Source organism: Culex pipiens, chromosome 2 (genome assembly GCF_016801865.2).
Source record: "Culex pipiens pallens isolate TS chromosome 2, TS_CPP_V2, whole genome shotgun sequence".
Lineage (NCBI taxonomy): Eukaryota > Metazoa > Arthropoda > Insecta > Diptera > Culicidae > Culex > Culex pipiens.
The window spans coordinates 159,253,072-159,269,233 of record NC_068938.1 but is presented as its reverse complement, the minus strand read 5'-3'; the positions used below and the strand labels follow the sequence as shown (position 1 = coordinate 159,269,233).

Here is a 16,162-nt window from a genome sequence, read left to right as displayed (position 1 = left end):
GACCTTCTTGTGGCCCACATTCTGTGACACTTTGAAGTCAGCAGTTGCTTTCCGTGTTGTGTTTAACACTGACCCTCTTTGATGGGTACCAGATGTTGACAAACATGCACCAAGCACTTTGTTATATTCAAGCGACCACCGAAAGAGTACTCGATGGTAAATAGCCAAAAAGTAGGTGTGGCTTATTAGCCATCTTGTTCTAGGAATTCACCACAGCCAACAAGGCTTAAGTTTAAGTTAGCAATAAGTTTGAAGTTAAAATAAAGATCATTCCTAGTTCCACCGTCAACCGTGTTAGATGTCTCATTTGTATCACCTTACCCTCCTTACATAACAGAGGCACTTTTTTGTAGATTTTGGACGGTTTGTTCTTGGAGCGGCCGTGGCTGACTGGTTACGGTGTTCGCTTTGTAAGCGAATGGTTCTGGGTTCGATTCCCATCTGCTCACAACGAGAAAGTTAAGAACATAGAAATTTGAAATGATGGATATGAACGAAAAATCAAAGTCGCTCGAGGTGGGGTTCGATCCCCCGACCTATGGATTGGTAAGCAAAAATGCTAACCACTCAAAATTTCATTTTTTACAATATGGGTATCAAATGATCGGGATTTTTCATACAATTCGAACGTTAAAATATTTTTTGTGAAATATTCAAAATTTTCACAAAACTACGTATTTTCGAAAAAAAACTCGAAATTTATTTTTTTACAATATGGGTTTCAAATGATCGGGAATTATTTCATAAATTTCGCTAATAATAATACTTTTTGTGAAATACTCTAAATTTTCACAATCGGGATGATGTCAGCTTTCCATTGCAATTATAATTAAATGAAAATTTTCACAAAAATACGTATTTTCCCTATATTCTGAAAATACAATGTTTCTCGAAAAAAATACTAAAAATCATTGTTTCTGGTATACGAGTATCAAATGATCGGGATTTTTTCCATACATTTCGGAAGTTATAACACAAATTTTTGAAAATACTCAAAATTTTCACAAAACTACTTATTTTTGAAAAAAAACTCAAAATTTCATTTCTTACAATATTGCTATCAAACAATCGGGATTTTTTCATGCAATTCGAATGTAATAACAACATTTTTTGAAAATACTCAAAATTTTCACAAAACTACGTATTTTTGAAAAAAAAAATCAAATTTTCAAAAATCGCTACCCAAATCGTAAAACCTATTATAAAAAAAGACAATTAGGTACTCGAATTAAACAAATGCCTCAATTTCTTATCTGTGCACTACTCTATTCAAACCAATCTCCAACCAATTTAAAATTGATGAATGTTTTTTGTCTCTACCTAATTTCAATGTATTGTCGATTAAAGTAATTTTAAAAACAGATAAAACACAATTGAAAACAATCTGAAATGATGAAATATAATAATGTTTTAACAGTGTACATCAACCAGAGCTTTTACACCCAGATTTTTATTACAGACATTTTATTATCTTCAAAAACTACGGGTACACTCGTAGCAGTGCGTGGCCGAATGGTTACGCTGTACGCTTTGTAAGCGGAAGATTCTGTGTTCGATTCCCATCTGCTCCAACCTTCGGTCCCGGCCTTGGTTGTTAGGCACTTAAGTCATTCCAGGTGTAAGAGTCGTCTCCATGCCATAAGTACCAGCAACACACCAAACTAGAGGTGGGCAAAATCGCTCTTTTTTAGGAGCCGCTCATTTTCGTTCGCTCATTAAAAAGAGCCGCTCTTTTGAACAGCTCTTTCGCTCTTTTTCAAAGTTTGGATGAAAAGGTTTTTTTTTAAGAATCGTGTGATTTTATAAGTTACAAGCCTTACCCGACAAACTTCGTTCTGCCTTTTTTTCGTTTGTTGACGTTTTTTTGCTTTTTTGCTTATTCAGCCTCCTGTGATCAAAATTTTATTTTACGTAACTTTTTCCATACAATCTGCAGATTTTCCGGAATCGGTTCCAGAGTGACCAAAGTTGTAACTTTTTGGCGTAAGAACCTTCCTTGGACTTATACGAACCCAAAGCAACAAAGAGCGCTCCGATCCGACGTTCCGTGTTCAATTGATTCGCGTTCGAACAAAACCGTCGAAATTTTATATATATATATAGATAGATTTCACATTGGACTTTTATAAATTATTTGATAAAAAAATTAAACTGAAAACGAGAAAATGCCCTTGAAAACCATAGGTCTTGGTGGTCTTCATGTCAAGATTTCTACTCGAACCTAAACATTCGAGTAATAGAATGGCATCCAAACTTAAATCTAGAATGCCGGAAAAATTGCTTGTAATTTTAAAATTGTATTAATTTCTACATGAATTGAAATAATGCTAATATTTTATTTGGTGAAAATATTCTGTGAACTTTTTCCACATTCTGATTGAATCGATAAAATATTCAGTATTCAGTATTCAGTACATTTTTGGTAAGATTTTAACAAATCATTTACTTTTGGGATTAATTTTTAAAAGCATTGACATTTTTGAAATTGCATTTCCAATTCTCAAAAACAAATTTAATACTATTTTATTTTTTTGAAAATTCTATAAATTATATTTATATCAAAAATCATGCCATCTTGAAACGGTTCTTTCAAAAGATTGGAGATTAAAAAAGAACCGCGGTTCTTTTTTTGTGAGCCACGGTTCGTTCGCTCTTTTCAGTGAACCGGCTCTTTGAGCGGATCGCTCTTTTTTTGCCCACCTCTACACCAAACCAAGCCCCTACTCCGGTGGAATCGCTGGCGGCGGTTGGACTCGCAATCCAAAGGTCGTCAGTTCAAACACTGGGGTGGAAGGTTCCTTGGAGTAGAAAGAGGTTTGGGTGCTCTCCCCATTCAAGCCTTCGGACTCCTAGGTTCGAGCGAAAACTTGCAATAGAGACAACAAAAGACCCGGGGGTCGTTAATGTGGATGGTTTGATTTTTTTTTGGTGCAATCGATTTTTTTATTTATCCCCTAAAGTACCGTAAAACGTGACTTTGATAGCCGGAGTGACAGGTTTGAGATTTTTCCGCAAAATGAAGAGTACAAATTAAATACGTACGGAATGGCATGGAATCATTCTAACCGTGGTAGAGAAGTGTTCAAAGTACTCTTAGAAGAAGTTTTCTTAAAATTTTGAATAGTTTAAAAAGTGAGTTAACTATATTTAAGAAAATGTTTATAAATAGCATTGTTTTAATATTCTGAAAGTGTCATGATTTTCTCAATGAACATGATTTCGAATCGGAAAATGGAATGCATTTTCGGATTCTTTGGACAATTTCCCACTAGGAGTAGGTAAAATAAGTTTGTAAATAATTGATATTATTTTTGAAACAAAATTCAAAAAATTCTTCCAATTTATAGGCATTTCTAGTGGAACAAATTTCATATATACAGTGTGAAAACTTTTGATTATTTTTTCGATTTCAGTTTAGAGTGTAGGAGAAATTCTCGTATGTTTGGCAGGTTAAGCACTCGCTCCCAACTCCATCCAATTAGCTGATTTTTACTATTTAAACAACTTATTTTGTAAAACTTTTGATAGAAACTTGCTTGCTCACTTCTATTGAGCTATATATCACTCGATTTCAGTTGAAAACGCTTTTAATTAGCTTTAATTGAATGCCAAAGTTCTGACCTGCCAACATTAGAGGCACGCTGGAATTAGAAGCTGTTTCCCTAATATGATTGGATAATTTTATAAACAAAACTAGTTTTAACGAATTTTAGACAAAATTTTGACTTTTTAACAATTTTACCTAAAATTTATATGTATTTTGGTAAAAAGCTTACAAACTTAGTTAACTATTTATAAACATTGATTTTTTTACTTTAAAACTGTATCAGACACCTTAGTGATGGTATATTTGACGTAAACATAAAATTTGAACACATTAAATCTGATTTTTACAAGAATAACTATGACTATCAAAATCACCCCGAAATTAAGAAGAAATAAGAATTTTCAATGCAACTATTTTTTTAAACACTTTTGAAAAAACTTTTTATCAAAAATGGTGCATGCACCTTGTGTGGCCTACCCTAGAACATGTTTTAAAAATAGTAATCTTAAGACAAACCTTACCAGTTGGAAAATATTTCAAAAATAACTTGAAATTCCATCAATGTCACCCCGGTTTACGGTACTGCTCACAAAGTAATTTACAACAAAGTTTGACAAATTTCACAATCCCGATGTTGCAGGATTGGGTCCATAAGTTTGACAATTTTGGAATAAGAAAAAAACAACTTCCTTCGTTGCTGTGCACCCTTAAATAGCATTTAAAAATAAACATTTTCTCAAAGAGATTTCATCGCGACTTATAAAATCAACTCCATTATGATATGAAATTTAATGTTATTTAGTAACACAAATCCAATCAGTGCCATGATCTTCCATTCTAAAACAATCACCCTTTCATAACCAAACGCACAGTTACCTCTCCCATTCACAAAAAAAGAAACATCTTAACATAAAAAAATTAACACCACTACTCACTTCTTTCCCTTCTGATCGACGCTATCGACCACGACGTTCCACGTGCGATGAATTAAGTAGAGCAAGAACAACATTCGCGAGTTTTCCGGGTTCTGCTGCTGCTGCTGTTGCTGCTGGACGTTCTGGTGATTGGTCCGTGGAGCTGTACCGTACCAGCACCGTTTCCCGTTGCAATCCTCGTCGTAGCAGTGCTGCTGGTTCTGTTGTTGTCTTCTGGGCAGCGTTGCCGCCGCCGCCGCCGCAGACTCGTTAGCACTGCTTATCGCGTTGCCCATCTTTTCTCTGAGCAGGGGAAAATTGTTTTCTCACTGGGGCAAATGCTTGATTAATGCTCGCGATTGATCCGTGGCGATCCACGTGCTCCACCAGATGTTGCCAGAATGGTTCTAACCGGGATCATCACAATGCGAATTAGAAGCGGGATTTGCTCCCTTGATTGAGTCGCCTTCTTTCACTTCCCCTTAATTGGATTAAGTTAGTTTTCTTCCTCAACTTTTTTCCTGAATCACTCTAAACTGGCCACGGCTCATCTCATTTGCTTTATGACGATTTCCAGAATTTCTCTTCCCGCTGTAGATCCCACTCTGATTGGGGGGGTATAGCTTAGCTAATCACACATTAAATCGGATTAAACGCCGGGGGAATTTTGCATCGTTTGTTTTGCTCCAAGCGTTTACCCCACCAACTTTTCACTTCTTCGTCCGGTTTATACGCTCCGCCGCCCAACCCAACCAATCTTGCGCACTCTGTTTGGTGGAAGCAATTTTCTACTTGAAGTTGTCGGGCTGCTGCTGTTTTCTGCTCACGCGGCACCTTCCCGTTCCGAGCGATCTAGTAATGGGCTGTAATGAACGCGAGAAGGCATAGGAAATGATTAATAATTCTGTTGCAGCCGAATTTAATTGAATTGGAGCGATTTCGCTTAACGTTAATTGAAAAATAGAGGGAAACGAAGATTTGATCAATGAGAGGAAGAACTCTCCTCAGAAACCGCAATCAACATTGTTGATGCTCATTGAGATTTTTTAATATCAAGTCGTTATTAATAACAAAACATTTTTTAAATGAACGGTTATAATTCAATTTAGGAAAACAGTTTCGTATTTGAAAACATTAATTCTAAAACAATAGACGACATTCCGATCTCATTCGCATTCGTATAGATATGTGGATTAGGGTGCCCAGTAAAAATGACCCCCTGCTCCACAAGCGCAAAACAGTTTTTGGGTTATTTTAAACATATGTGTAAATTTTGAGAGAAATTGGATGAGATTAACCTATTGATACCCGAACCTGAAGTTGGCGAAAAAAAAGTTTTTCATACAAAAATGACTTTTTAAATCGTTTATAACTTTTCAGGATCGAGTTTTACAGCTTTGGTATGTCCTACAAAGTTGTATAGCATAACATTTTCAATAAGAATCTCACGTTTGGGAATATTTGGCTGGAAGTAGCACCGTGCAGACCAAACCGTAAAAAACTTGGGTTTTCCATACATTTTTTCGATTTTTTACATACAAACATTACCTCCGAGTATCAATGGGCAAATGATGACCGATTTTGCTCATATTTGGCCCAGAGTCCTAAAATAGGTCAAGGAACAATATTCAGCTGGGTGAGGTTTTCAAAAAAAAGTCCAATATTCTTAACCTTAACGTGGATCTTATCGATTTGCAGACTGGATTTCGTCATGTTAAAGGGATTTAACTGCCCATGTTCGCATAAATGTCGCATATGCAAAAACATCAAGCTGAGAAAATCGCAAGGCAAGGTCGTTCCACAATTAAGGCTACGTGTTAAATTTTCGCGAAAATAAACTGTATTGGATGTTATTGGCTTTTCTGAAAGAGCAATCGATTTTGAAACAAACTGCATCAATAACTCAAACGCGATGATGATGCATATGGGACATTTATGCGATCATGAGCAGTAAAGGGAATTAAGACCAATTCTACAAGGACAGATAGCACCATCAAAGCCATCCATATTGTCGGCCGCTCCCATCTCCACAATTTGCCGGCGGAAAAAAAGGTTTAGGAGACGGACGATTTCTTTTTATTTTTTTTTAAATTTAATTGTTTTTAATTAAATTACAATTTCGATCAATATTTTATTTTTTTTTTTCATATTTTTTGGTCGCTATATTTCATTTTCACTTCTAAAGTCCTATTCCGTGTTGCGATTTTGAGCGCTCATGAGCGAGCATTTTTCGCTCATTCGTGAGAGGAGCGCTGCGCGGGCTGGCTCACGTTTGCTCCTGCTCATTTTTATGAGCTCAAGTGCTCATCGCTCTTTACTCTACTTTACTTTAAGCGGAGCTTCGACATTGTTTTTTAATGAAGCTGGAATAGGCAAATCTTAATAATATTGGATGAAGATATTCTTTTTTAAGAATTTTGTTTTGAAGCTTGTTGAGGAGTCAGAATTTAGGTTCAAAATAGGATTTTCTTCATGATCTGATTTAAAAAAATATACATAAAAGAGTATCACGTGAAAGTGATTTATTTAATAATGCTTAAAATTATCGTTTCGGGAACATTAAAATGTTTTCTTGAAAATATATTACGTCATGTTTTCAAATTCGTGAACGTTTTGAAGTCTGGGTACCTCATCTGATTTAATCAATTATTTGTAAATATGAAATCTGAGATCTATGTCTTAGATGCATTTCACATTAACTACTTTTTTTGATAGGCTGGAGTCGATTTCAAATAAATATATTAAAAAAGGGTGTGCCCACAAGTGAAACCACGTTTTTATTATAAAACAAATCAGTAAAAATTGTGTAAATTGGAAAGGTGTTATTGTGGAAAGTTGAATATTACCCCTTTTATGATATAAATTTAGCTCAATTAAGACTGAAAAAGTGACATTACACAAGAAAGTGGTAAAATTACGAATTTTCAGAGGTAAAATTACATAAAAGATGTACCCCTTCTCAGATACAATATTACCATGATTTTTTTACCTGTACTCTAAACAGCTTATCTAAGACCTACAAATTGCGTTCCTTATCATCATTATCCGAATCATCAATTTATCATTGATCGGGAAATTAATCAAATTAATCAATCCAATTGGCCTGTGCGGGATTTATCAACAATACTAAAAATCTATCTATATTGCTGATGAGCATTTCGTCGCCGTCGTGCTAACTTGTCGTACGTGCATTATGGGCCAAATTGAGTTAAGAACGCCATTTTGTGCAGCTCACAATGCCTCACCTTTTGACCTTCACAGATCCCCAAAATTCGATTTCAATCCTGAGATATTCAATGAAAACCAAAAAAGCTCCGAAAATGTTTGTCACTTTTCATATGAAAGAAGTTTCAATCTTGTCGTGCTATCTTGTCACTCCCTGAAAATTGATGTAAGTGCGACAATTGGCCAAAGGGATTTCAAGTCAGAACGCGTTTGACGCACGTACAATTGAGACTACCGTAAACATTTGTAATTATAACTCGGGACTCCAGCAACCAACTTCAACCAAACTTCGGGACAATGCACAGAATGGTCAGCCAAACAAAACGTGTTTGTTATTGTTTACATTTCGTTTGTTTACAAAAAAAATATTACACCTGGGAAGGGTACATCTTTTATGTCAGAAAAAATGTGTAATTTTACCCCTGAAAATGTGTAATTTTACCACTCTTCTGGTGTAATACCACTTTTTCAGTCTAAATTGAGGTAAAACTACATCATAAAAGAGGTAATATTCAGCCTTCCAGAATTACACCTTCCAAATTTACACTATTTTTTACTGTGTTATTTCATTTTTTGAATATACTTTTTTTCTATATTTGGCCCGAAAGCTGATGTGAGCTTCAAATTTGGCTCGTCATCCAAAAACTTTCGGCACCCCTGCTCTAGTTGTACTGAACCCGAATCCCACATATGAGCTTGATTGCTTGCGACAGGATCTGGCGCTTTGACTTTGAAGTTTAAATGGGATTTAACCCGTAAAATCGGTGCGTTTTGGGTTTTGCCAGTTTTCAACCTCTTAACGATGTTTGCGTTTTTTTCAAAAACCTCACTAGCTTACAGTTCGTGTTCCAGGAAACAACTTTGCCGAAGAGTGCGAAAATATGATAATAATGCATCGAAGGATAATTTTAAGAATGGTAAATTTAATTGTTAAATTAAAATATAACATTCGCCGATTTAATATATATTTTTCCTCAACAGTTGTGTCACAGAGAATTCCCCTGAAGTGCAACGTGCAACCGTCAATCTGCGAGGTCTCAATCTTGACTGGTAGCGTATCGCCCGGAAGGCAGCAGCCTTCCTGTGCCCCCAACTAGATTGTAGTCAATCCAATACCAATGCATGAACAATTTCCTGCGGCTCCGAGAGAAAAAAAAACCTCCTCAAAGTGCGTTGACCAGCTGCCCCAAAGCATAGGAGCAAGTCCGTAACTATCCGTAAAACCTTTTTGCGCACAATGGAGAGTTTGGCGATAATTTGACCAGAGTGTGAGATTACCTACGTCCATGACGCGCATACGAACGGACCTTCGGATTTGATGTGCGAGCTTTTATTGACCAAAGAGAATCTATTTACGCTGCTAGTGTGAATGACCCGCGGATTGGGTGTAGCGAATCTACGGCGGTCGTTTTTTGGATTTGTTTTGAGCAGTTAATGGACTGTTCTTTTTGTGTTATTGAGTAGATAAGGTTAACCCGAGCAGACGGAAATAACTTGGGAATAACATTTTTTGATATTTGGAAATACTAGTCCAATAACATTTTATGTTATTTATAACAAGATTCGTTATTCGTCGTTATGATTTTTTTGTTATTGGATTGTTATTGTAATAACAGACTAATACCACTTTTAGTTGTTCTTCGAACAAATCTTTGTTATTATTTTTTGTTATTTTAACAACTAATCCGATCATCCCAATAACAGTTGGAGGTATGCTTCCATAACAAAAAATGTTATTCCAAAGTTCTTTTGGCTTTCACCCAATATCAGACCAATAACAATTTTTGTTATGATAACATAAACTGTTATTAAACCCTTATGCAAAAATTGATTTTTCAAGAAGATTCCATAACACTTTCTGTTATTTTAACAACATTTGTTATTGAAATGGCATGAATTTTGTTATTACCGTCTGCCCGGGAAGTGTGAATCTTTAAAACATTGGTGGATTATGACATAATGTTCCTCTTGGGGCATGAAATAACTTATTATAAGTGTCATATATTTTCAGCTTAAAAAGCTAAAAACAATGAAGCAAAGCCACTCCTAAAATGTCCATGTAACTTGTCAAACTTAAAAGTTGGCTTCCGACAGTCGGCTTGCGCAACACGTGCTTGGTAAAAGTTCACGCGCCAAGCGCCCTCCAGCAGCAGCTTCCATGCCCAATCGTAGATTTCCGATAATGGCTTATCTCACCGAGGAAAAGGCAACAAAAACCTTCGAGGACCATTCGCTGCCAGTGGCTAGACAAGCACTTTAGCTGGGCTTAAAGCTTCAAAGTGGCCACTCACTATCGATCACTTGAAAAGGCACGGGTGCGATAATGTTCGTTCTATTAACATATTTTTTGCATCTCCCATATCTGAGTGTAGAGAGCTTTGTTAGGGTGCAGACATCACTTTTATCTGGGGGCAGTGAAAGTTTCCCACTTCCCTCCCGGCTGGATAAAAACAGCAAATTAGTGGCGAACCTAATGGCGGCAACCTATCATTAAAACTGGCGAAATTTGTTGTGCCTTTTTTTTCGGAAACTTGGCAACTACCTGTTGTACAACGCTGCTGAAAGGTGCGGCGCGAAATTGATATGTGTTTGCTATCAGGTTATAGCACTTGTGCAATCTCGAACGAAATATTGCTGCTTTTAGAACTGTTACCGATCGTAGGTGGAAAGAAAAAACTCCCACTTTCAACAAGAGATAATATCTCTTCTCACTTTACGGTGCAGCATTTCGCAACTCTCAAGGAAACATGTCTAGACCACACCACGTAGTCTGAACTAAAGTTGGTCAGTTCCTCGTGATGTGATACATTATAACAGAACCATCAATTATCGATAATTTTCCCTGAATCGTGAGCGATCTTTAGACTTCCGTTTTGCGAAAGATTCGCATCAAAAGTGCAGTCGTGGACCACACCTGCAGTACTAGCCGTAACTAGCTAACATTGAGTAGATTGTACCTCGGGGATCCTCAGTGGCGGCACCTGTTAATGGTTTTGTTTTTCTTGACGGGCTGTTGCATCTTCTTCGGGGGAGGTAGTGCGATGTAATGCGATACGCTACATTGGGCAGCTCAGGTAGACTAGACCGGTAAGGGATAGAGAACCTATACATGGAGAGGCGAAATGTTATGGCGCCACTCTCAATTGAACTGTCAAATCTAGGTTCCAATCGAGCAACATGACCATGCAAGAACAAGGTCGGAATCAATTTGTAATTAATAAATAATTTTGGCCAAAAATCGAGATTTAGAACAATCTGATAGTGTTTATTATGTTTGTGCTTCTTCGGTTCAAGAAACGTGAAAAACTTTTGATAAAAAAAAACCACAAAATTAGCTTATTTTTGAATTTATAATTTATGAAACATTACAACGTAAAAAAATAAGGAAATTTGGGTATTTTGAAACTTGATGGTCCACTTTAATTTTTGATCACGTTTTCGGTTTACACCTGAACAATCTTGAAATTATTTATGCGGATTTGTGATTCGTGATTTGTGTTGATGTTTACAAATCTAAATTTTGATAATTGTCTGCTCTACAACTTTGTTTAACATAGTTACACTGTGAACATAATCCAGCTAAGTTATAAAAAACACAACATGTTGTTCTTAATGAGAAAATGACTCTTCTGGGTTATTGCAGTTTTGAACATTAAATTTTCTATAAAATGACATGTCCTAATTTTTTTAACAGTTAAGTATTGCAAAATGGCAGATGTTTTAAACTATTTTTGTATTCTCTTTTTCGATGAAAAATACGTATTTTTGGAATTTTGAGTGCGCCATCAATTCAAGCTTCCAATTTTAAATAAAAGTTTCTTTGACACCAAATTTCCAAATCATCACCATTTCAGGCTACAAATTGAGCATGAGCATGAGCATGAGCATGAGAGACCACCCATGGTTGTCCTTCTCCGTTGCTGAACAGGACCATAATATCCCATCAGCACAACCGGTCACACGCTTCAACGATCAAATGATGTTTCCCTTATCAACAGCATGCATGAATGCGCTGATAAGATAAAACATAACGATCATCAAAACTAGAGCCGGTGCGAATAGGAAACAGTCGTTGGCCACCAACGGCGCCCACCATGTCAGTTTGTAGATCTCGAGGGAATGGGACGGGAATGTTAGTTAGCACAGGCTGCTACCAAGGGTGGGTTCTATACGATATCCACACCCCCGCGTGTGCCGGAAAACTACTTCTACTTGGGATTTTGTTAGTGGGTAAGGGTAATGGCCAGGATTCAACATAGAGGATGATGATGCGACCCAATAATCAATAAATTTTGTTTAATGGTGTGATGTATTATGCATTCTCAAGGCAATCAGTCGGAGAATGCGGATGAGACTATTCCCGGTTATTTGGTGTTGAGTTTAGCATAAATGATTCAATCTTAGACAGCTGGCTGTGGAAAGATAAAACCAACTAAAATGCGAATATGCGAAACCGCCCGGATCGAAATACACGCACAATCGGGGGGACAACAAAGACGGAAACGGCAACGAAAATCCTGCGTGAAGACCGCGGCGCACACCGTTCAAATTCTCCAACGCAACTGTCAAACATCCCGAAACCGCCCGGATCGAAATACACACACCACATCACCATTTCAGGCTACAAATTATTTAAAAACACTTCTTTTTTTGAATACTCGAAAATGAAAGGGGTCGTACCAAAATTATCCCTAAGGCCAAAGTTTAACGCAAATCGAAGAGAAATTTCTGAGATATCTATTTTTTAAGTTTTTTGTTCTAAATTCCTTTATTATTTATTGTGAACTTTAGAATAACTATTCTGGAAACTTGTCAAATGATGTTTTTTATGTGTCATTTACTCATAAAAATGTGCAAAATAAGGCAAGAAACAACTTTGTAGAAGGTTGCAAATCGCTAAACATTTTTAGAATTAAGTTTAACCATGTTTTTAAATATATGGGATTTATTCTGAAATGAAAATCATAATACCGTATTAAAAAATATTTTTTACAAGAATTAAAAGATAACTACATAATTTTTGGGTAAAAATATCACGTGTCTGCTCTGATTGAGCTGATACAATTGGTTTTTTGAAGGCTCGAGATTTTTAAGTTTATTATTGGATTTTCATGAATAAATATGATATTTATGCAAGCAAACATGAACCGGGAACATGGATCCAAAAGATAATTTAAAATCGAAAATGTACTACAAATTACTGTTCCATGCTTCAAAAGTCATAATCTCATGAGTATGAAATTTGTATGAAATAACGAAAAAAAAGTTTTGCTGTTGAAAATGCATTTAAATGTAGGAGTAAAATTCGTGTGTTTTAACTCTGAATGTTGAAAACACCGTCACATACATTTTTTTGGTTTACACAGAAATAAAATATTATTTAACAGAAAAATCAGATAGAAGCTTCCATTCCAAACTATTTAAACAAAATCAAAGTATTTGTAAAACGTTTTAAAAAAGATAGGATAAGACTTCTATAATATTGCTGATTCCTTGATCATTCCGTACAAAATAAGAATTATGAAATTATTTAAATTATATTGTAAAATCGTTTAAAACTCATGAAAAGTGTTTCTCCTGAAGCTCGCCACAGTAATTTTTAGTTCAATTTCGAGTATAAAACATGTTTTGTATCCAGTTGCAACTAGTTAATGTTTGGTTAAAGAAACATAATATTTTTTCATAAAATCTAGTAATACCCTTATCAATCTCAATCTCAAAATTCAAGCTAAATCCGAGCAGACGGGTGATATTTGTACACAAAAATCATTAATAATCTAATAATTCTTGTAACAAATATATTTTGATACGGTTTTATGATTATTATTTCTGAATAAATCCCATATATTCAAAAACTCGGTTAAATTTAATTTTAAAAATGTTTAGCGTTTTGCAACCTTCTACAAAGTTGTTTCTTATCCTATTTTACACATTTTGATGAGTAAATGACACATAAAAAAACATCATTTGACAAGTTTCCTGAACTGATATTAAAAAGTTTCCAATACATAATAAAGGGATTTAGAACAAAAAACTTAAAAAATAGATATCTCAGAAATTTCCCGATGAAACATTTCGCTCTTAGAAGCATTGGAAAGCTGAGAAAATTTCCTATAAGACACATTCGACAGTAGCGATGACTATTTTTTATCCTTAAGGTTGCTCAGAAAATACGCTGTGTAATACTAAGTGAACTCAGTAAATATAAACAAGGGAAAAGAGTAAGTTGTTAAGTTCTCTGCAAAATTACAAAAGTTATGGTTTTGTTAAACCAATCAATCAATAAATCTGATAAGCCATAATCACTTCGTAAACAAAATAACACCTCGTCACCTTTAAAAATAACTTGACCCAGTCAAAACAGGTCCAAACGTATCTCACCCTCCTTTTCCAACCGGGTACCAATTCGCCTCGGTCAGTATACTTAATTTATTCCACTTTCAACAGTTACCTCCTCTCAAAAAACAACATCAACTCATCATTCTTCGAGAAGCCCGTCGTAATTTCCTTCCCCAGCCTGGCTCTCAAATTAAGACAGATTTGTTTATCTCCCCAGTTTATCTCCGCCACCGTCCCTATAAATAAAGCAATTAATCATCACCCGGTGGTGGCAACCTCATCGCGAAGAAAGACTTTCGTCCCAAATTGTCTACCCACGTGGGCTTCCTCCATTTCTCCACAATGGTCATCTTCCTGGCTACACTTTTAGTTTCATTGTCAGGTCACGGTTTGGCCCCGGCATGGCTCCATGGCGTCTTTCTTTTTATTGCCATTTCTTCAAGTCGGTGAGGTGATGACGATCAAGATGATGAAGAGGCTTTCAGGCTGGGGCCAGCGTGAGCCAGCAGGTTGATGAAAATGACCACTTTGGGCAGTGTGGAGCATGGGCGTTCGAAGCGTTTTTTTCAAATTTATATTTTTAATAATAATATTCTTGCTTTTCATCCACTACATTTAGGTAGTTACGAAATATTTTAATTACATTTTTAATCTAAGATCTTCAATCAAAGATTTTTGTATTTTTTTACTTTTTTTTCATGAAAATTTCTTTTAAAATTCATATTATTGTTTTTCTAATTTTCAAACTTCAATATGTCTTTTAGCCAGAAATGTCACAAATCACACTCCCTTAAAACACCCCTGCTGGCCCGCATCAGGCCGGTGTGAATGTAGTCTTTAAACATGTTTTATTTTTCGCTTACCCAAAGCATCAATCTCTTCTCGCTTTCTTCCCGCGCACATCACACGCTGCGTACATTTAAGGGGGGTTGCAATTTTTTGTGCTGGTGGTACTTTTTCACAACAACACAGCACTTTTTTTTGTCTGATTCGCGAAAAATTCAATCCATTTCGGCGCTTTGGACTCATTTTGAGAGCCGTCTCAAGTGCAAGGTAACGTTTTGTAATTCAATTACCACCCTCCACAAAGCGATTGAGGCGGAGACCACTGACGGAGCAGATGAAAGGAGAGAGAGAGGTGAGCTTGAAGTCATTGAAAAGTCATCCGAAATTGTTGCTCCACTTAAAGTCGTGGGGTTCAGTGGCCCAGTGAATGTGCAAAAATTGGGCCAACTTATTGGATCTCGGACTGTTTTTTTTTTTATTCTGTGATTTTTTGTAAGAGATGACTTGTTGAACGTTGCAGAATGAAAATAAGAAAAAGATAAGTTGAACCCTTTTTAACTCTGTCAAATCTGCTACGGAATCTGAAGCGTCAACCCAAAAGAACACAACAAAGTGACTTCAGCGAGTGCACTAGCGACGAACCTTTCTCTTCGTCCAGCATTGATGCGAGCCCCATGTCGGTCAGTCGACGACGATGATGGCTGACGAAAAGTAGGTCCTACGTGTGGTGAGCTGTTGTTGTCTTCAACAGTTGGGTTGACCGATTGCTAATGAAGTTATGTTTTTGCATCATTACAGCACTAGGACCGGATCATGCTAATATGCCCCAGGGGGAAGGTTTGAATCGTGCGGCGGATATGACAGCGGAATAAATTACGTGTGGATGAGTATTTGGGTCAGCTCATAACTAATAGGGGGTAATTGCAAATGATGACATGGTGAGGTGTTTATGATGCAAATGATGGGATAAGATGGGATATTATGCTAAATGCGATGATTGGTTTAGCGGTTTATTTAGTGCCAGTTAACTGCCAATTTTGAAAGCTATCCATTGAAATTGGCATATATGTTTCCTGTTCAATAATGTCTTATGAAACATTAATAACCATGAGAGAATATCATTTTTGTTTTTTATTTAAAAAAAATATTCATTATGAGAATCAACGAATCAAGGAGGAATCGAGTCCGTTATTTTATTTTTTAATCAATATTTCAAATTATTAAGGTGGTTTGATAAGAGAAGATTACGAACTTAAAAAAATGTGCATCAATTTCTTTTAGAGCTGTTGACTGTAGTCTCGATTCACCTCAGTTAAAGATAGTTCGAAATTGATTACACATGCTTATTTGG

At 36.1% G+C, this 16,162-nt stretch overlaps 1 protein-coding gene across 1 annotated transcript in view; it reads right to left on the bottom strand.

The window, feature by feature from the left end:
* LOC120421681 (uncharacterized) overlaps positions 1-16,162 on the bottom strand; it is a 213,003-nt gene that overhangs the window by 182,748 nt on the left and 14,093 nt on the right. Inside the window, exon 2 of the mRNA XM_039584911.2 lies at positions 4,483-5,324. Coding sequence (XP_039440845.1) covers positions 4,483-4,757 — 275 coding nt within the window. The 5' untranslated portion in view covers positions 4,758-5,324. The remainder of the gene's footprint in view (positions 1-4,482; positions 5,325-16,162) is intronic.